At 36.4% G+C, this 21,100-nt stretch overlaps 3 protein-coding genes and 1 long non-coding RNA gene across 4 annotated transcripts; 3 read left to right on the forward strand and 1 right to left on the reverse strand.

Moving 5' to 3' along the window:
* Nucleotides 1-90: 90 nt before the first annotated feature.
* On the forward strand, nt 91-2,595 carry LOC103416401 (BEACH domain-containing protein C2-like). Its single transcript, XM_029095325.2, has 4 exons — nt 91-354; nt 544-640; nt 736-849; nt 2,524-2,595. Exons 1-4 carry the CDS (start codon nt 212-214, stop codon nt 2,524-2,526), a joined length of 357 nt encoding a protein of 118 aa, XP_028951158.1. The 5' UTR covers nt 91-211; the 3' UTR covers nt 2,527-2,595.
* Nucleotides 2,596-4,284: 1,689 nt separating this feature from the next.
* LOC114821602 (uncharacterized) lies at nt 4,285-4,902 on the forward strand. Its single transcript, XR_003769219.2, has 2 exons — nt 4,285-4,408; nt 4,494-4,902. It is a non-coding gene; the product is annotated as an uncharacterized lncRNA (long non-coding RNA).
* A 3,588-nt stretch (nt 4,903-8,490) lies between these two features.
* Nucleotides 8,491-14,376, forward strand: LOC103441973 (leucine--tRNA ligase, cytoplasmic-like). Its single transcript, XM_008380687.4, has 3 exons — nt 8,491-8,714; nt 9,726-13,031; nt 13,960-14,376. The coding sequence occupies exons 2-3, from the start codon at nt 9,745-9,747 to the stop codon at nt 13,961-13,963; spliced, it is 3,291 nt and encodes a 1,096-aa protein (XP_008378909.1). The 5' UTR covers nt 8,491-8,714; nt 9,726-9,744; the 3' UTR covers nt 13,964-14,376.
* A 384-nt stretch (nt 14,377-14,760) lies between these two features.
* LOC103442038 (uncharacterized) lies at nt 14,761-15,234 on the reverse strand. Its single transcript, XM_008380777.2, has one exon. It carries the CDS (start codon nt 15,232-15,234, stop codon nt 14,761-14,763), a length of 474 nt encoding a protein of 157 aa, XP_008378999.2.
* Between the last annotated feature and the right edge of the window lie 5,866 nt (nt 15,235-21,100).

Here is a 21,100-nt window from a genome sequence, read left to right on the forward strand (position 1 = left end):
GTGGTCCCTTAGAGTTTATGTTTATTGTGGAAAGCACAGAAGACCCTGCTTATCGAGCTGTATATATGCTACTATCACAGCTTAAGGTGTACGCAACAATAATGATGGTTTCTTTAATATAAGAAGAACATCCAGGACAAGTCATCTATAATATATGCTTGGAAGCACAAGTTTAATGCATAACATTTTTTAGGTTACATGTGTTCCCAGAATGATCTGTTTTAAGTTTAACTTCATTTCCTTGCAGGACGAGGTTGATGGTAAGATTGTTGTGGCTGGTATTTCAACAACCTGGGCTCTTGAAAGTGAGCATGCATCTACGCATTTGCATGAATGGATTGATCTCATATTCGGGTAGGTTTTCTTTGGACTTTGGAGATTTTTAATTTTAGTTTATTTTTGGTTTGTATCTACCTCTTTTTCTTTCATTTCATTTTGTTTTTAACTTTTTCTTTGATAAGTTCATCACAACTCTAGACTATATCAACTTTGAATGTTTCATTTTTGAAACTGTTATATTCATTAATAAATTGGAACATACAGGTATAAGCAGCGTGGCAAAGAAGCTATAATGGCAAATAATTTTTTCTTTTACATTACCTATGAAGGGACAGTGGATATTCATAAGATCTCAGACCCAGTAAGTATAGTTTCTGTTGGCATCTGTATGATTTTTTCCATTATTGTTTTATAATTTTTTTCAGTACATTCTTTTTTCCTCTGTGCCAAAATCAGGTACAACAGCGTGCAACACAGGACCAGATTGCATACTTTGGGCAAACGGCATCCCAACTGCTTACCTTCCCTCACTTGAAGAGGTTGCCATTAGCAGATGTTCTTCATGTACAGGTAACTTTCTTTGGAGAAACAAGAAACTTAGCTGAACCTTTCGGAATGTTTATTTTATTTCTGGAAATTATCCAATGTAACATATTACATTGGGAATAACCGATGAGGAAATAATCACTGGTATGTGTTCATTTTCTTGCTTGAGTTTTTGCTGCGTTGTTCTATAATGTAAAAGTTAGGAAGGGCAATTTTGTCCTACCGGTTTTGGGCGAGATGGGGGGTAACCGGGTAGGTATCATTTGCTGTCGTTCAACTAGGGTTTCGGGGATGGAGGGTTTCCGAGAGAGAGAGAGAGAGAGAGAGAGAGAGGTCTCGACACTGTTGCTGCAGATGGATTTTACAAGTGGGAGAGTGGGTATGGTCAGAGAAGACCGTATGGGTCGTCAGGATTTCAGGGAGATAGGGGTAGGGGTCATGAACAAACCTTACTGAGAGTGGGGTGTGCCAGATCTTGCGATGCATGCCTCAAATCCAAAGACAAGTTTGTTTTTTAAATTATATTCTTTAATGGTAGCTTAGATTTTCGAATTGTTTAGTTTGCTAGGTCCGGTTTTGGGGGATTTATCATTTGAGAAAGAGATGTGGACAGGGAGATAGAGATAGAGAGAGGGAGAAGAGAAAGCATGGTTGTGTGCATTTTTTGGGGTTAATTAATGGGTTAGTGCAGAGGGTCAGTGAGGACAGAATGACAGAGGGATGTATGGAAGGGTATGGGTTTTCAGTTTTTTCCTCTAATTCAACAGGTTATGTACTGTTTGAAAATCATTGTTTATTGTTTTGTTTTCCGTTTGCTTTGTTAAAACCATCATTCGAATTTTTTTTGGTTTCACTATGCTCAATTATGTTTGGGAGCAGCCTCTTCATAAATGGGGGTAAGGCTAGCCGACATTCACCTCTCTCAGACCCTGCGTAAAGCGGGAGCCTTGTGCACTGGGTACGACGACTATGCTCAATTATGTGCTTCTTCATAATTTCCTGGTGTTTGCTTCTGCTACTAAGTAGATTCTATACTGTTCTAAATCTGTTTGGTAAATGTGCTTAAAGATTGGACATGTTATTGAATATTAGCTATGTAATTTGGATTGGATATGTGGACCTTGGTGAAACCCACTGTGTGTGGATTTCACATTATAGTGTTCTAACTCAAACAGGCTTTCATGTTGCGTATTTTGATTAATAGCTGTGAAACCCATTGTGTGTCGCACCATGTAAGGAAATGGAATTGCTGCTTTTTGAGTTTAGGTAGATTTTTTTAGAGGTTTTTGTATATATTGCTAGAAACTTTGTCTACTTATATATGGTGATTTACGTTTCTATTGGTGCGACTCTGGAATCTTATTATTTGTTGTAGGAAATTCTGTTTCTGTATTTATTGTATAATATTTCCTTCATTCTCACCATTTGATTCGATTTCAGTGAGTTCTCAATTGATCCTTGCTCTCATGATTTCCCAAATTGGTATTTTTGGGCGTCTTCAGTTGTCACTTTGATCTGGAATTTCCGCATTATTTCTTTTAATTTCTGGGTTTTTATTTTTTCTCACATAATAATGACATTCGATATAGTTGACACCATGCGTTACTTATAGAGCAATTTTTTTTTTTACCGTAAGGACCATTTTGAATTGATTTAGTAAATGTAGTGTAGGCATAAGAACTTTGTGTTGTTTTGCAGTGATTCATGAACAGTGGAAGGTGTCGTTGCTGTAACACGAAACCCAGCTTTCAGCTATCCGCTGGCATCTCTTTTTGTTTTAATTTAATAGCCATATATATGTAATCGCTTTAAGCAATTCACTGAAATTGGCCGCAAAATCCAATGCGAAAGTAACAGAGAGCACACTTCCAACCAAAGTCAAAGGTATGATCTTACAAATAGTTCTTCTTTTAAGGAGAATAATATTATACCTGTCTAATTCAAGTTTTGTATCAATGTTCATTGGCTATTACCCTATGAGTGTTGCTATACGACTCAGAGAAAATATAACTATGTATTGGTGATTAGAATTATTGGCGATAATATCAAAAAAGCAGCGGTTGTGGATCTAATTGAATCTGAGAAGGTTCTGAAAGCAGCCCAAGAACATGGCGTCGGTATGAAGCTCATCCTCACCACTCGCCACCACTGGTCTATTTAGACTTCCTCATCCAATTTACCATTCAATGCCTCATATTCATACTGATATATATATATATATATATATATATATATATATATATATATATTTATGTGCACACATATATTTGTTTTCGGTGTTTTAGTACTTTCCAAAAATGGATTTATGGGGATTTATATCGTAGTTGAATACATGATGCGGATTCATATTCAAGGAAAAATGATCCTCGCTCGAGGTCTCTTTCTTGATTCGATTGATCGTTTTGCTAGGGTTTCGAGTTGTTGCAATTAGATCTTCAAATTGTATTGTAGAATTTATTAGCATAGTGGTCCTCACAAGTCACAGTCGATGTAGCACCTAATTAATCGTATCCAATGTTGTGATCTGAAAAGAAGCACTAATTAAGGGAGTAATATTTAAGGTTGAAGATAAAAGATTCGCTATAGCTGATAGCTCTAGATGTGTAATTACATAATAATTAGCTCTATGGGTTAATACAATTTGTTGACGTAAGGAATATATTTTGACTGATACAAGTGCATGCTCTCATGGATTTCCCCCAAAGATTGGATTTTCAGTTTTTGGGAATGTTAAAAATTTAGTTTTTTGATCTTTTCTTGAAATGATATGAAATTGGAAATCCAAAATATCAATTTTTTGACTTTTGGTTCAAAATTTTGAATGCAAGAGGTCCTGTTGGTCCATTTTTGACCTTATTATTTTTTTATTTTTTCATTATATTTTGTTGTTAGCAATGAATTTATGAATGTATGAAAACAGTGGATGCCAAATTTAGGGGGATTTTGCTTAAATGAAGATACTGTGATATTAACTGAATGTACTCATACTGAATATATTCATACTTTGATTCTACCTGTTTATTGGGCAATAATCTTTTCCAGAACTAACAATCTGACTATCTGCTGAGTTGGAATTAGTCAAATAGGTTCTTAATCGACTGACTGGGCTTAATAGGTTTTTGGTGGCATTTTTTATGAAGATAATTTTTGGGTGGGTTTTGTGTTTGCTGTAGTGAATTTTGGGTGATTATGTTAGTGGCATTTGTATTTGGGTTCGGGCCTAATGGGGTTTGTTCTTGATGACTGGTTGTTGGTTATGAACTTAGATTCTTGGTTATAATAATGCTTAGTTGTAATAATGCTTTTGCTTAGTTGTTCATGTAAAAATGGAACATTTTTTTAGTACATATATCATTTTATATTCATTTAATGTTTGAACTTATGCTTATTAAGTTGATTGCAAGACTACAACTTGAAAAACTAACACATGCATATAATTTATTTGTGAAAGAACTGCAGTCCAATGGCTGTATAGAAGAAAAGGACAACGCATGCTCTCTCTCTCTCTCTCTCTCTCTCTCATAGTAGCTCCGTGTTCCTCTCCCCCCAAACCTAATGGATTCAGCCCAATTCGGAGCTCCAGGTAAGATAATATTTCCCCAAATTGTATTCAATCTATGTTGCTTCATTTCATTTTCCATTTTAATTTGGAATTGTTGATATTTTAGGCAGGTATCGCATGTATAACCACAACAATTTTTGTGTTGGATTGGGGTCAAAGTGTCTAGCTTTATTAGCTATTTGGTCGCCTGTGTATTTGTAATCTAAATAATATGAATTAAGGCTTTTCTGTTAGTGTCCGATTGGTCAAGAAAGGATGCTTCTTTTTTGTTATCATGCATATTTAAGCTGTAAAGATCTGAAAAACTGCTTAATTAAAGTGAGATTTCCAGTTTTTAAGCTCAGTTTCAGGTCTTGAGCTTTGAATTTGTTTACATGTATCCCAGCTGAAGCTATCTAATCGTAGTTTTGGGGGATTTTGCTCAAAATCTGGAGAGCTCTCTCGCTTTCCTCTCTATGTAAACCCAAGAGAAATTCCATGGAAATTGTTAATGTCTGAACTAAGTCTATTTGAAATTTCAAAGTAAAACATTTATTTTATTGCTTTGTTTTTGGTATAAAAAAAATATTTATTGTTGAATAAGGACCCCTTTTTATGGATTGTTGACATATGTAAGAAATTGTTTCTGTTCTAACATATTAATTTTTCTCAATACTAATGCCATAACTGAAATTTTATAGAAATGGTGTAATTGGTCAATCAGAAATTTCGAATTTTAGCCGATGAATAAACTCTTGCATGATTGCTACTGCATACATACATATTTTTTGGTTGTTAGATTTTGTTTTTATTTCATTTTTTGCTATATGCAATTGTTGGTTTTGCAAAGGACTGACCTTTAACTTATGTAGTTTTACCTTTTTTGTTGTCAGAGTATGGGTTGGTTTTATTTAATAGATTGACTGGTATTTTTGCATTATTTGTTTTCAATAATCAGTATTCATTATTGGTTTATTGGTAATTAAAAGTTTCATCCTTTTAAATTTTATTATGGATAAGTGAACACAGTTATGAATATCAACCATCTATCCTCATTCATATTCAAATATAATATGGATAAGTGAACACAGTTATGAGTATCAACACATGCCTGAATAGCGTCCATAATGGCTGCCTTTGTTAAATTATGATTTATGTTTTTTGCTATGGTGTCGAAGATGTCCTCAGAAAAAAGTGAACAGCCACGCTCTCAGTCATCGAATACTGCACACCATGTTGCATATTTTTTTGTTTGAACATCTGTGCTTGATGACTTACCTGCTCAAACACCGCTTTTTCTGTGTTTTGCTAATTGCTAAGTAAGGTATGTAGGCTGCAGGGCATATGTTTTGCCGTCTTAACTGCAGGGGCAAAATATGTGTGAACTGCAGCTTGCTTCTGTTTCTTCAGTTTCGTATGGAAACAGACATTCTGCTTATTTTTGCGTTTGAACAGTTGTGGTTACAAATTTAGCTACTTGAACAAGTCCTCAACACTTAATGTTTTTAATTACCATTTTAAATGGCTGCCTACACTGTAGGACACATATTAGATGTGTGAACTACATGTTTGTTCTCTTCCTAATCAAAACGTTCAATTTCTTCCTACTCATTGTACAATGTGTTTATATGTCAGCTCACTTGAATGTATAAAAACAAAACTGCTTATCTTATTGATCTTATTCACTCATTTATTCCTTTGTTTGTTCATAATTGTGTTGAATTTATTCAACTTAAATGTGTTTTATTCATCCGATTACGCTTGAAACAGCTGGTTCCTGCGGCAACGCACATGCCTAATTTCTAGTACATGACTAATTAACGAAGATGAAGAGTCTACCTGCTTTTATTGCCTCCTTAGCTTGTTTAAACTAAAACGACATTGACCACATAAATAAGCATATAGAGCTCGTCTGACACAAATGATTGGAATTTGAAATGTAAGGGATGACATACTAAATTAAAAGTATATTGCAGAGAGAAATTATAAAGTTATGAACACTTCAAGGATAGAAGAGTGGATTACTTATGAAGAAATATTATTTATTATAATTCTTCTTAAATAGGAATAGAAGGAATGAATTTTCTTCATAGCTAATTCTCTTCTAATAATCCCTTCCAAATGAAAAGAAATTCACTCCCACCTTTAAATATCTTGAAATTTGATAATCTCTAATTCAATCAAATCATGTGTATTAAACGAGCCCATAGGCTGACAAGGCATGGCTTGATGGCAGCACAAGATTTCATTTGGTTCGAGGAGCCTCTGAACTTAATTGTTGATTTTCTCTAAAAAAAAACATTGGCAAAATTCAATGATTGAAGTTGACATGAGATCATGATTCATGACACAAAGCTTATCTATAAGAGCAATTGTATGGTATGAGTTCATCACCACAGGTGTTTCGATTCAATAATATCATGTCATATGAAGTAAAACTTACACATAATTATTCGACCAAAACGCCACGATGGTGGACCAAGTCTTTCTCTCCTCTCACAAACCATGGACATCATGCACATAATTGAGAACTTTTTTTTTTTCAGAATGCCCTGTATTTAAGTGGGCATTCCAATTGTCTTAATACAAGTGGAGAGACACGAAAAAAATATATATAATTTCCTCCACTTATATAAAGACATGTAGAATACTGCTTGAATACCCATAACTTAAAAAAAAAAATCTCCACATAATCTAAGGAAAAAATAAGGGGAAATTGGGTTCACTACAAACTCACCAACAGAAAATAGCCTAGCTTCAATTAGTTCTTTTTGACGAAAATACTCTTAATCTAAAACCTACTTTTGAAATTGAGTATGTGAAGCTAAAAGAAATTCATATGAAGGATAAACCTTGCAAGGGCTTATAAAAGGTTGGATTGCACCCCATATTGCCAATCGATTTTATGATGGAACCTCAACTTCTTCATGGTATCAGAGTAGGTTGGTCCACATGTGAAACCCAACAATAATACGAGCTCCACATCATTTGTTTCGTGTTGTCCACGTCTTTGGCTTGAAAATTAGCCACATATTATATGACGTGTGAGAATGTAGACGTAAAAGAGTCTCACATTTTACCTTCACATTAGTGAAAGAATAAACCTTGCAAAGATTGTAAAACGTTGGACTAATCTCCATATTACCAATTAGCTTTATAATAAAACCTCTTCTTCAAAATCATATGGAGGAGATCTCTGAGAGTCATAAGTTCAGATATGCCGACCCTTCTCTCTCAACCTCTCCGTTGACTCCTTTTGCTCCTATGCTGCACTCTCTAGCTAAAATCACAAATCCTAACAAAGCATTTGGAAGAACATGTTAAGGAATCTGTTCGGAAGAACATGTTAAGGAATCAGTTCGGAAGAACATATTAAGGAATCTGTTCGGAAGAACATGTGCCAAAGTAGTTGCGTGGATGTCTGGATGCTTTATTCTCTTTCCACTCAGAAAATGATAGTGCTAATAAGTGGTGTCATTGAATTAAAAATATGTTGTATTTGACATTGATTTTGTAATTTAAATATATTTGGTCTTCTCCATTGATATCATTTTTGTAGATATTGTGTCCCTTTGGTGATACTATTTTCATCAATTGGATCTATATCTCATCGATACACGATCTACATTATTTATCTCATGTTCGATATTGTGTTGTCATAGTATGTCGATATCGATTTTAATATTTCATCAAGATAGTGTTAATATTTCTTCGATATGATGTCCATAGGACATTGATATTTTACCAACAACAAAGCATGAGCATATCAATAGAATATCAATGAAATATTAATGCCATCTCAAATGGAACATCAATGACATATACGACGACTCAAAATATTTTGTCAACAACTCATAGTAAGCACAAGCACACATAAGAGATAAAAATTGGGTTTGCCTTCTATACACTCTTGTTAATTTTGTTCATTGATTTTTTTTAATTTATTTAATTTAACGGTCAGAAATTAAAAATTATATGTAAGAGATAAAAATAAGTGTGTCACAACCCTAAAAATTAAGAGCAATTTAACGTGTAATTTCGTCGAAAAAAACGAAATTGAATTTTAACAATATTCGTTGTAAAGGGCTATTAAACCCAATTTGCCACGTGGCCCAGTTAAAGTCCGAGTCCCCAAAACCCTAATTTACACCTCAGTCGTCAGTCCCCATCTTCTTCTTCCCAAGCTCTCCTTTCCTTCTCCTCCTTCCTTCTTCCGCTATTATTATCACATCGTTATCGTCCCCAAAGAAGCAGAAACCCTAATCTCTCCCCTGGCTTTTCTTCTAGCTCGAGAAAACGCGCGCAAACTTACATGTAATGCCCTACCCTGTTCAATCTTGAACCGGAGGTATATTTCTCACTGGTTTTTTTTCTTCTAATTTTTTCGGTTTCAAATATTATTATTTGATTTTTACTCGAGCTTATCGATCTATGAATTCTGTGATTGAATAGTAAAGATTTGTTCTTTACAAATTGCTCATGTCGAATTAATTTACTGATTTTTTTTTCTCAACGACTTAATTTACTGATCAGAATGAATGGGAGTTAAAGTGAAGATTTTTATTTTAATTTGGAAAATTTGAGTTTCTGAATGCAACTGCTACAATTTCCGATTAAATTTGATGTTTTAGTTTTTAGTATCTATTTGTTAAGATGGAATTTGGATTTCTCTGATTCTTTGATTTGGTTAGTGTAAGTGCATACATGTGAATATGTATCTATGTATGCACAATATTTAAATACCGATACTGATGGAAATATCGATATGCAAATTTGTGGAAATATAGATGGATATATCGATATCAATATTGGTTGCAAAATGATGGAAATTTACTCAAAAATGTTGAAATTTAAAATGAAATTTTAGGAATGTCAAAAACGACATATAAGTGTTTCTCCGAGATTTAACCGATATGTCAGAAATATTGACGAAATTTGTCGATTTTAGCCGAAATTGAAGAATTTCTCCAATATGGGTGAAGTTTAGATTCCACCCCCTTTCATACCTTCCTCTGATTTCTTGAAACATCAACCATATCGAAGAACTTTCAAACACTGTACGTATGTAGTGGTGATGACTGGTTTTTATCTAGCTGAAATTTACCTGCGAATTATGTGAATAACCAGTGCAGACTTGCTTTTCTTTTAATCCTCTATAATAATAATAATTCTTTCTTCTCAAAAAAAAAATAATAATAATAATCTTTGCTTATTTTTTTAATTGTGCTACAACCATATTGCCTTTTCATTCACTCTATGGCGTTAATGTGAATTTGGATGTTTTACTTGCATTTTTATTTGAGGTAATAATGCCTTTGGAACACTGGTTTGCTTATGTAAAACATTGCACCGTTTGCAGTTTCTGTAAGATTACTGAAATGGCGGCTGAAGGTGGTGGGAGGAGCTTCGCCAGGAGAGACCACCTCCTCGAGATTGAGACAAAGGTTCGAAGCTGGTGGGAAGAGAAGGATGTTTTCAGAGCTGAATCTTGTGAAAAGCCTCCCGAACCTGGGGAGAAGTTCTTTGGAAACTTTCCATTTCCGTACATGAATGGTTTTTTGCATCTTGGACATGCATTCTCACTCTCCAAGCTAGAGTTTGCTGCAGCTTACCATAGGTTAAGAGGTGCCAATGTGCTTTTGCCTTTCGCTTTTCACTGCACTGGCATGCCTATCAAAGCGTCGGCTGATAAACTTGCGAGAGAGATTCAACTGTTTGGCGACCCTCCAGTTTTTCCAAAAGAAGTGGAACAGGGGAGTCAGGAAGTTGAAGCAGAAACAGAAGGTGCAAATAGTGGAGCACCTCCAGATAAGTTCAAGGGAAAGAAGTCGAAGGCTGCATCAAAATCAGGTGGACAAGCATACCAATGGGAAATCATGCGTAGTTTTGGCCTCTCTGATAGCGAGATATCCAAATTCCAAAATCCATACAACTGGTTGACATTCTTTCCTCCATTGGCAGTGGAAGACCTCAAGGCTTTTGGATTGGGATGTGATTGGAGGCGGTCATTTATTACTACAGACATGAACCCAGTTTTTGATGCCTTTGTGAGGTGGCAGGTGAGGAAATTAAAATCCATGGGCAAGATTGTGAAAGATGTCCGTTACGCAATTTACTCTCCATTGGATGGGCAGCCATGTGCAGATCATGACAGGGCAAGTGGCGAAGGTGTTCAGCCCCAGGAATACACCCTTATCAAAATGGAGGTGGTCGCACCTTTCCCGTCTAAACTGAAAGTGTTGGATGGAAGGAAAGTGTTCCTTGCTGCAGCAACACTGAGACCTGAGACCATGTATGGACAAACAAATGCATGGGTATTGCCTGATGGGAAATATGGAGCCTTTGAAATCAATGAAACAGAGGTACTTATTCTAACGCAGAGAGCAGCACTTAATCTTGCCTATCAGAAGTATTCTAGGGTCCCAGAGAAACCTACTTGTTTGGTGGAGCTCACAGGTCGTGATTTGATTGGCCTTCCATTGAAGTCACCACGCGCAATCAATCAGATTATTTACACTCTTCCTATGTTGACTGTCCTGACAGACAAAGGTACTGGGATTGTGACCAGCGTGCCTGCTGATTCTCCTGATGATTATATGGCCTTACATGATTTAAAAGCAAAACCCGCTCTTAGAGCAAAATATGGCGTGAAGGATGAGTGGGTCATGCCCTTTGAGATTATTCCAATTATCAATATTCCTGAATTCGGAAATAAGGCTGCGGAAAAGGTCTGTGCAGATCTAAAAATCAAGAGCCAGAATGAAAAAGAGAAGCTAGCAGAAGCCAAGAGACTGACATACCTGAAAGGATTCACTGAGGGAACACTTATTGTGGGTGAATTCGAAGGATGGAAAGTCCAGGAGGCGAAACCGTTGATAAGGAGCAAGCTCATAGAGGCAAATGAAGCAATTGTGTATAGTGAACCTGAGAAGCGGGTGGTGTCACGATCAGGTGATGAATGTGTTGTGGCTCTCACAGATCAATGGTACATCACATATGGGGAACCTGAATGGAAAAAACTGGCTGAGGAGTGCTTGTCCAGCATGAATTTGTATCATGACGAGACAAGACATGGCTTTGAACACACATTGGGTTGGTTGAATCAATGGGCTTGTTCACGATCTTTTGGGCTTGGGACTCGTATTCCCTGGGATGAAGAGTTCTTAGTTGAGTCGTTGTCTGATTCAACTATTTACATGGCTTATTACACTATTGCTCACTTTTTACACAATGGAGACATGTATGGTTCCAGCAAATCTGCAATTAAACCTGAACAAATGACTGATGAGGTCTGGGAGTATATTTTCTGTGATGGCCCTTATCCTGAATCATCTGACATCTCGTCATCCATTCTTAATAAGATGAAGCAGGAGTTTGAGTATTGGTATCCTTTTGATCTTCGAGTGTCTGGCAAGGATCTAATCCAAAATCATTTAACCTTCTGCATTTACAACCACACGGCAATTATGGCCAAGAAGCACTGGCCTTGTGGGTTTAGATGCAATGGGCACATCATGTTAAATGCTGAGAAAATGTCCAAGTCTACAGGGAACTTTAGGACCATTCGCCAGGCAATTGAGGAATTTTCTGCTGATGCCACGCGATTCTCATTGGCTGATGCTGGAGATGGTGTTGATGATGCAAATTTCGTATTTGAGACTGCAAATGCTGCTATTCTAAAGCTAACTAAAGAGATCGCATGGATGGAAGAAGTTTTAGCTGCAGAATCCTCTTTGAGAATAGGTCCTCCTTCTACTTATGCTGACAGGGTCTTTTTGAACGAGATAAATATTGCTGTGAACAGGACTGAGCAGAATTACCGGGATTACATGTTCCGAGATGCGCTCAAGACTGGGTTTTACGATCTTCAGGCTTCTAGGGATGAGTACAGGCTTTCATGTGGTTCTGGGGGTATGAACCGTGAATTGCTGTGGCGTTTTATGGATGTGCAGACACGTCTCATTACCCCAATCTGTCCACACTATGCCGAATATGTCTGGAGGGAACTTTTGAAGAAGGAAGGGTTTGTGGTTAATGCAGGATGGCCTGTGGCTGATTCTCCAGATCTGATCCTCCAGAGTGCCAACAAGTATTTGCAACATTCCATTGTTGTTATGAGGAAGCTTCTTGAAAAGCAAACTTCAGGCTCAACAAAAGGCAATAAGAAGGGTCCTCCAGCTAAAACCTCGACGGAAACCAAAAGGTTGATTGGTTTGATATATGTAAATGAGCAATTCGATGGATGGAAGGCTGAGTGTTTGAGGATACTACAAAGTAACTTTGACCAAGATACTCGCACTTTTGCTTCAGACAAGGTAATTCTGGAGGCTTTGCAAAGAAGTTCAATTGGTCAGAGTAAAGATTTTAGACAAACACAAAAGCTTTGTATGCCTTTTTTGAGGTTCAAGAAGGATGAGGCGGTTACTCTTGGGGCCCATGCCTTAGACTTGAAGCTACCATTTGGAGAGATTGAGGTCCTTCAAGAGAACTTGGACTTAATTAAGAGACAAGTGAAGGTGGACACTAAGGGACAAGTCGAGCTTGAAGAAGTAGAAGTTCTGTCTGGTACTGACCCTGATGCTCTTGCTAAAGCTGGTTCACTTGTTAAATTAATAGAGCAGAATCCGCCGTCCCCTGGAAGCCCAACTGCCATCTTCTTGACCCGGTAATTATAAACTTGTTGATACATATTTGCAGTTTACATAAAGGACTTTCAACCCATTCATAATTTATTTCACACATTTGCAAATTACAACACGCATTGAAAACCAAATTGTACTTTATTTTTTTCAGTTATAATTTTGCAATCATTATCTAGTGCTGCACTTATTGCTGGTCGATGGGGGGGTGGAAATTACTTTCTATAAGATAAACCCTCTACTGGAGATGAGGATTTAATTGTTTCTTACCCCACCCTGTAATCTCACAAAGCAGATTGGAAGAATCAATAATAAAAAAAAAAAAAAAACTGTCTACATATCTTTGATGTGCCACATTGTGTGCTATCTGGAGGCAATTTTGTTTTGGGGTTTCAGGCATGTTATCTGCCACGTTGGTGTAGATATGTTTTATTAACTTTTTTAGCCAAAATTTGTAATGTGTCACATCATGTTGCACTGGTATAGATATGTTATTAGTGAAATAAGTCTTGTTCATCATTTGTTAGGTGTGTCTAAATGAGTTGGTGTTTGAAGTATAATGTCAATTTTGGTAATAGTTCGATTTTATGTTGTGCAATTTTCAACTTGAGTCTGGATGCAATGTTTTGTTTTTTTGGGTTTTGAGACTAATCATTGCATCCTTGGTGTTATTCATTAGCATGCATACTTGGTTTCTTCATTGCAAGATTTTGGTTGATTACGAGCAAACTCCTCTTCTTTTTGCTGATATTGATAGTAAGGGCGTCAGTCCCTGTGGAGATCGACCTTGCTTGAGCCTTTTGCACTACAATTACCGTGTTCTCTTGCAAGTATTTCTATGTGATAAAACCCTGGCTTTGCAGATGGCTAAAATCCTATCACTATACCCAAATTATGTATTCTGATTCTACAGCGTTATCTCATTTCTGTTTCATCTCTTGTATATCCATATAGGTAATAACTCCGGTCTCAAACATTGGCAACGAAAAATTAAGCCGGCTTGGAATGTGATCCTTATACACTTTGCTTGACAAGGAACTAGAGTGCTTGCAGAAAGGCTTTCTGCAGTCAAAGCATATGTGGAGTTTTAAGTTACGTGCTGCTGAGAGAATTGCTTGCAGTGAAGATAACACGTCGGACTTCTCCAATGATGAACTGGGTGAGGTTTTTTTGAGAGTGACGCCTTGTATTTGTATTTTTGCATATCAGATTTTAGTTTTGTGTTCCTGTTCAGCATGTTGTAGACTTACATTATATCCTCAACGTATGGATATAACTTTTGCTTTAAAATTATTTCAGACCACCATATCGATGGTTTAATTGTTGCGTCCAGTCCAGTATATATTTGCAATTATAATCAGTTTATTCCCAGGGTTTAGGAATCTTATTTTCTGTTGAAAGGAAAGTGTGTTTTTTGGTCATTCAAATTTAACATCCTGTCTACCTGCCCAGTTCTGTAACTCAGACTGGGGAGTGTTTTTTTCATTTTACGAGCAATAATTCGAAAACCATGCTCGATATTGTACTACAGAAACAAAAAAAACATAAAAGTAAAAATTAAAACTTAATTGTTTGTTACAAGACTGTTGGTTTGAATTCATTGGACAAAGTTAGTGCTTAATTAGATTGCAAAACCAAGCATGAATAAGAGAGAAGCTGTGTACTAGTTCGGTTAATTCAATTTCTTGCTTGGCATCAAGGTTCGAACAACCGTTCGTTTCATCGTTCGTGTTTTTTGTGCCTTTCACTTCTCTGCTACGCTTGTGCTGCCTGTGTCTTTCGCCGTTTATGTTTTTTGTGCCTTTCACTTCCACTGCTACGCTTGTGCTGCTCGTGTCTTTCGCGCCTTTCACTCTGTAGCATACGCTTGTGCTTGTTGTGTCGTTTGTTCCTATCACTTTCACTTTCATCAGACTCAGAACTAGCACTCTCATGTTCATCTTCATCCGACAGCCCAATGGATGCGAAAAAGTTAATGGCAAAGCGGGTGTTCTTGGGATTATCCTTTGGAAAAATAGAATCATAACAGCCCTGCATCTCCATTGCAGGATCATTGAGTTGCTGCTGTGACAATTCCTGGAAAAGGAACTTGAGGAAAATCCGAGAAGACGAAGTGGTGTCCTCTTCCGTCAGGCGTACATACATGCAGGGATGGGCGTCCGAGCTGAGTAAATGCGCAAAAAACTTCGCAACGTTGCGTAGACTATTTGTTTCAAGACGGTGGATCATGGAATGCTGCTGCACAAAGCACTTCTCGAAGTTTTCTTTATCTTAATGATAGTAGGATAACATTGCAATTGCATATCTAATTACACAACAGAAATTTAAAAATTGTGGTAACACTTGCTTGATGCATATTAATATTATCCTACTATCATTTCAACTCCAAACTACTACCAAAAGGAGAAAACAGTGGTATTTAGAGCAGGCCTCTGGGGGAACTTGTGTATTCTTTGAACCAATAGCTTGTTGGTGGATATTTATTCATCCCGAGTTATCCCTTTGTTTCTTTTTACTGTTTCATAGAACCATGTCTTTCATATAAGGTTTAACCAAATTTCCTGGAATGTTTGAGCAGGTTCTTGACCTCAGTGTGGACCTAAGTGCTGCTAGTGCTGCAGAAGAATGAATAGCAAAGCTGCATGTGGTGCTTGAAGTGATAATTGTGCTTTGTTCCAAGTACACTGAGCTGCTTAAGTTACCTTAACCGTGGTGGTGGTAATCCTCATACCGTGGAGGGTTATATGAGTTATCACTCATTTTTAATCATAGACTTGATATGTTATATATTGTCATTTAAATGTACTTGAAGTTTCAAACGTTGTTTCAAATGAAAACTATATGCCTAGATTTTGGACATGCCCTTGTGTTGGTTCAATGTATTTTCAGGATGCGAGTATGTGGAAGCATGTAAACAAAATGATGACTTGTCAAAGAACTATTTCGTTCAAGTTAATGATGTGTGGGGTGGATTCGGTTCTAATCGGTTTGGTTTTTTGCCTCGCATCATTGTGGTCTTGGGATTGAATGCAATTGTCATGGTATGGATTGAAATTGACTTATACATACAAGAGCAATTCCAAGTAATTATTTCACAATTGCGTAACAAACTGAACTTGTCAGACATCAATTTTCGTTCTACTCAAATACCTTTAACTTTAATCTACAACTTTAAACCAAAGGTGAATAATTAAGAAAAGCGTCATGAACCTTGTCGATTGTTGGGAGAACACTTTGTTATATTCATGTTTTGAATCATGTATGTTTCTTTCGTTGGCAAGCAAATTTGGTTTTTGTATTTTTATTGAGTCTCACTCTCATCCAATATTATTAATTTTAATAATATATTTATAAAAAAAGCAATTAAAATAGAACAATAATATAGTACTATTCTGAGCAAACATCAAACTGGTGACAATACTGTTTTCATTATCCTGCTTCTTAGTCCGACATTGCACCAAACGGTAACCAAAGTGTTTTGATGCAAATTCGTAGGGTTTTCTCACTCATAATTTCCAATGTTGTTTTTTGCTGTTTTTTGAAAAATTGTTTTACAAAACCCAAAAAGAGTCGTTTTTAAGTTGTTTTTGTGTGTTTGTTTGTCTTAGGGTACCTTCCAACACAATGATGAGGATTCGGTTTTTAATTGCATGACTGTTAAAGAGAGTTATAAACATGGATGAAAGTTTGATTTACTCTTGGTTTATGCTTGGTTGTGGTTATAACTTATGAATTCACATGTAATCATAAAGAAAAAAAATTAGTTTTTGTAACATGTTTGAAGGAAGGAACTCAAACTAACGCTACAACCTTGTGAGACTTGAGCCTAAACATTATCTGGAGAGTTAAAATCTGTGCATTCTTGTTTTCTAAAGTCGTTGCATGATCTCACTATTCTTTGCTTGGTTATTACTTAGAAGGCGTTTCATCACTTTAGTTCCAAATGCTAGAACTCATGCCAATTTCATTCAAAACATTTCATTGAATTGCATAACACGTATTCAAGATGAAGTTGTTTAGTAGTTACCACCATAGCCAAAAAGCCTTCATTCCATACATTTGTTTTTGTAGGTTTTAGCCCCGTTGAGCCTTGTTTAGCCTATATTGTTTGTTAACCCACGTTATCCTTACCTAGCCTAGATTAGGACCATCCATACCCTTGTTCTTAAAGCATAGTAAGCATGACTTAAAATGAATTCCTTTTGATCAAGGGTGTGCAGAAAACAAGTGTGGGGGAAAGTGAGCCTTGTGTATTGTGTGCCAAAGTCTTAAATGAGGCATGGGGTAGAAAAGAAAAAGAAAAGAAAAAAAAAATGTGAAAAGTGTGAAAAAGAGTTGAAAGAGCATGAAAATGAGCTCTAAGGTGTTGGTTGTTGAAGAATGGGTCCAAAACAGTGAATTTGACCCTAAGTGTTGCATGAATTTCCCCTTTGAGTTTAAAAGTTGATTTTTGCATTCAAAAGTGAATTCTAAGTGTCAATTTCATTGCTTTGCTTACTATTGTTTTAAGAACGTTTGTTTACCCTTCACCTTTCTTTGTTAGCCAATACCCCAAGCTCCGTTACAACCCTTAACTTCTATCTTGAGTGTTGTGTATTTCAATTTGTGGAGTTTGGGATTGGTATGAGCATATGGTGTCACTGGTTCTCGCGTCTAAGTAGTAGCATTCCTTTCATGAGATCATATACATGCTTATTAAATTCAGAAAAAGCTTTCCTTGTTATAACATATGTGAGCATTCGTTTTCATATTTACATCAATCTTCTCACATATAACTAGTATAGGGTGTGTAGTCAGAAAATCTGTGTGAAAATTGAGTGCATATCTAGTGAGGAATTGAGCAAATTCTCTAAGGCATGTTACTACATTCAAAATCATGTTTTACTTGGTTAAATGCGAACTAGTACGTGGTAACTATAATTAAGTATGTGCTTAAGTGTAAAGATGGCTAAAATCTGTGGGAATGATGATTTTTAATTTGTCATGTGCATTGGAAATCCCTGAGGCAAATGTTGGAAGGTTTAGGTTGTTTTTGTTTGTTTTGTTTCATTTTGTTTCTTTTGTTTCTTTGTTTTGCTCGAGGACTAGCAAAAGCTAAGTGTGGGGGAATTTGATAGGAGCATATTTATGCGCCTTAGTTAGCTAGTTCTTATGCATTTTCGTTATGTTTTCTTCATTAGAGTAGTCTTTTGAGCTACTTTCATGTGTTTTCAGGTTCAAAGGGGCATAATACATAAAAGATGGCAAAATGGAGCATTTTAGAGCAAAAGTGAGCTTGGATTGAAAAGTACATGCTTGGAGCACAAGGAATGGACGAGTTTGAAGGTCAAGGGAGCTTAAGAAATGAAGAAATGAAAGTGAAGAACAAAGAATTCAGAATTAGAAACCAAAGTTTCTAAAGTTGGAAGTTTCTATTCTCGGAGGTTTCCATTTGTGAGAGTTTCTATTCTTGGCTTTGGGCTTCTAGATGACCCATCCTTACCTCTTGGACAAGGCCGCACCTTCCTAGCCCAATTCATCTTGGATCCTCACTTAATGCCGCACCTAAACCCTAGCCCATTGCATATTTCTGACTTCTAAGCCTTTGCCGCACCTAGGCCCCAAAATATCTGATTTCCTTGCCTTGCAAGGCTTTCTAGAAGGCCTATCCACACTCCCACCAAATCTGCCGCACCCTAGCCCTTTTCCCATGCAAATTCCTATTGTGTTAACCTAATTTCTGGTGGATTTGGGTTTCTAGAAACCCTAATCTGATTGCTAGGGTTTTTAAGTGCCTATATATATTCATTCTAACCCTTTGGCCGAACCTACCACTCCCCATCTAATTCATTCACGCCAAAAACCCTAGTTACATCCTTGCCGCAGCCTTTCACCCTAAAACTTCCATATTTCTGATTTCTACACCATTGCCGCACCATCCCCTTCCCCAAACCATTCCTACATCCTTCCATAACCATTCATCCACCTTGTGCAGCCACTAAAGGAGGAGAAAGAAGGAGTGCCGTGCAGTCCAAAGGAAGGAGAAGCCTTGCACATGCAATCTGCCATTAGTGGAGTGTTTGGAGTTCTTTCTTTCTTTGTTTCTGTTTTCATGTTTAATTTAACTTGCCTTTCAATTATGTTAGACATGTGGAACTAATTTCTTTTTAGTTAGAGGTGAATTTGAAGCCATGGACATATGTTTTATATGATTTGATTTCTTCCAATTATGATTTCAGAAATTGTGAATGTGATTTACTTATCTATTGGATTGATAACTTGTTTATGTATGTGGGTTGAGGGTCGACACTTAATTTGCATGCCTAAACTTGATGCTAGGATATAAGAGAATTTCACCTAATCGTCATTAACTTATATTCATAAGTAGTGAAAGTCGCTAGTCACGATTGCGTTAAGTAAATCCTAGGCAAGAGTAACATGCGTATCCCATAGTTATGAATGCCTCGTCAATGCTTATGATGTCCATTGAACTTAATGATCTTTGATATGTGTCTCTATCATGCGTATTCCATAGTTAGGGCCCTTGATAAGAATAATTTGGTTGTAATGCGTATTCCATTCAATTCAATGAATCTAGGGAAATCTGAGAATTAATTGGTGCAATCTAGTTAATTTGGGACATTGTCATTCATGGTTTGTTGAAAGAGTAATTGGAGATCGAGTTGTATGCATATGTTCATGTGTGGATAAGGAACCCTCTAACTAGCTTCTCACCATTCTATTTAATCACAATCTGTTTTGCTTTACATTTGTTTTTAAAGTTTGAGTTTTAAAGTTTTAATTTCGTCAAAATCATTCCCCCATTTATTTTAAAGTGTTAGATTAGTTAGAAATCCATTTAGTTGTGTTTTTAAGTGTTTTGAGTCAAGTCATAGTCCAAATTCGTCCAAACTAGTGTTAGGTACTCAAAACTGCCCAGAAAGTGGTTTTAAGGCAGTTTTGAGCCTTTTAGTTGCTGTTTTGAGTTTTTAGTTTGTTTAGGTATTTTAAACCCTAGTTTTGCATTAATTGAGTCTAGTTTAGTGTTCTACATTATATTTTTATGTTCTTGAGTCAGTTTTACATTGATTAGCATCCCTAGTTAATCCCCGGTTAGAACGATCCCTATTTGCTCATATACTACAATTGTCATCCATAGGGTTTAATTTGTGTGTCAAGTTAATTTTCACATCACAAACGTTTCACTAAGCTAGTCCAGCTTAGTCTAGTCTAAGCCAGTCCAGCTTAATCCCTACAACTAGTCCAGTCCGAGACAGTCGGTGCAATAAACGCACCCTTAGTCTTCACTAATGTCATTGCATATAATTAGATAACGTAATTCAGCATTTCAAAAATATAAAATCTTAGTCTCCACTTACATACCTGTTAATGGATACAGGAGATTAGCTTGGCCAAGTAATTCATATGATTCCATAGTAAGGAATAGCTTGACTTACTATATTGGTTAGGTGACGCTCAACAAATGTATTTTCTTCCTACATTTGCTTATGGTGGATTGTCCTGGTCCTGGTGGATACACCCGCTGCTTTCCTTTTCACCGTGACCTCTACTACAATCCCATCACCTCCCCTTTCCTCTACTTCTGACATCGTTCTTTTTCTATGTAAGCTCTGAAACCTTTGTAGAACTCATACATGTTGTGGTGATTTCAGGGTTTGGCTATCAATCACTTTCAATTTTTATGTACATATTATTCATTTCATTGTCTACCAATCTTCACATGTGATAAACAGTACAAGTTAATTTGTAGATTTTGTTCAAACTTTATGAGATTTGATGTGTCTTCAGATTGTTTAAGTGGAGATCTGGAACCATGACTTCTGCCAATCCATGAAACCAGGTGGTGGGGGAAAGCCATTCAGGGAACTCCTACAACTAATTAATAGAGACATTTTCCTTCAGAGATTAACTGACGACTTAAGATTCGTTAGAACCACAGTTTGGTTATGGTAGAGTAAAATAGCGTGATTATCCGCATATATAGTGAGATTATCAATAGCATTATCCATTAAATCTTTTGTATGTAAATAGTGTAAATAGTATGTACACACATCAAGTATTATCCTTTATGTATAAATAATACTATATACAAAAA

This window comes from Malus domestica, chromosome 15 (assembly GCF_042453785.1).
Source record: "Malus domestica chromosome 15, GDT2T_hap1".
Lineage (NCBI taxonomy): Eukaryota > Viridiplantae > Streptophyta > Magnoliopsida > Rosales > Rosaceae > Malus > Malus domestica.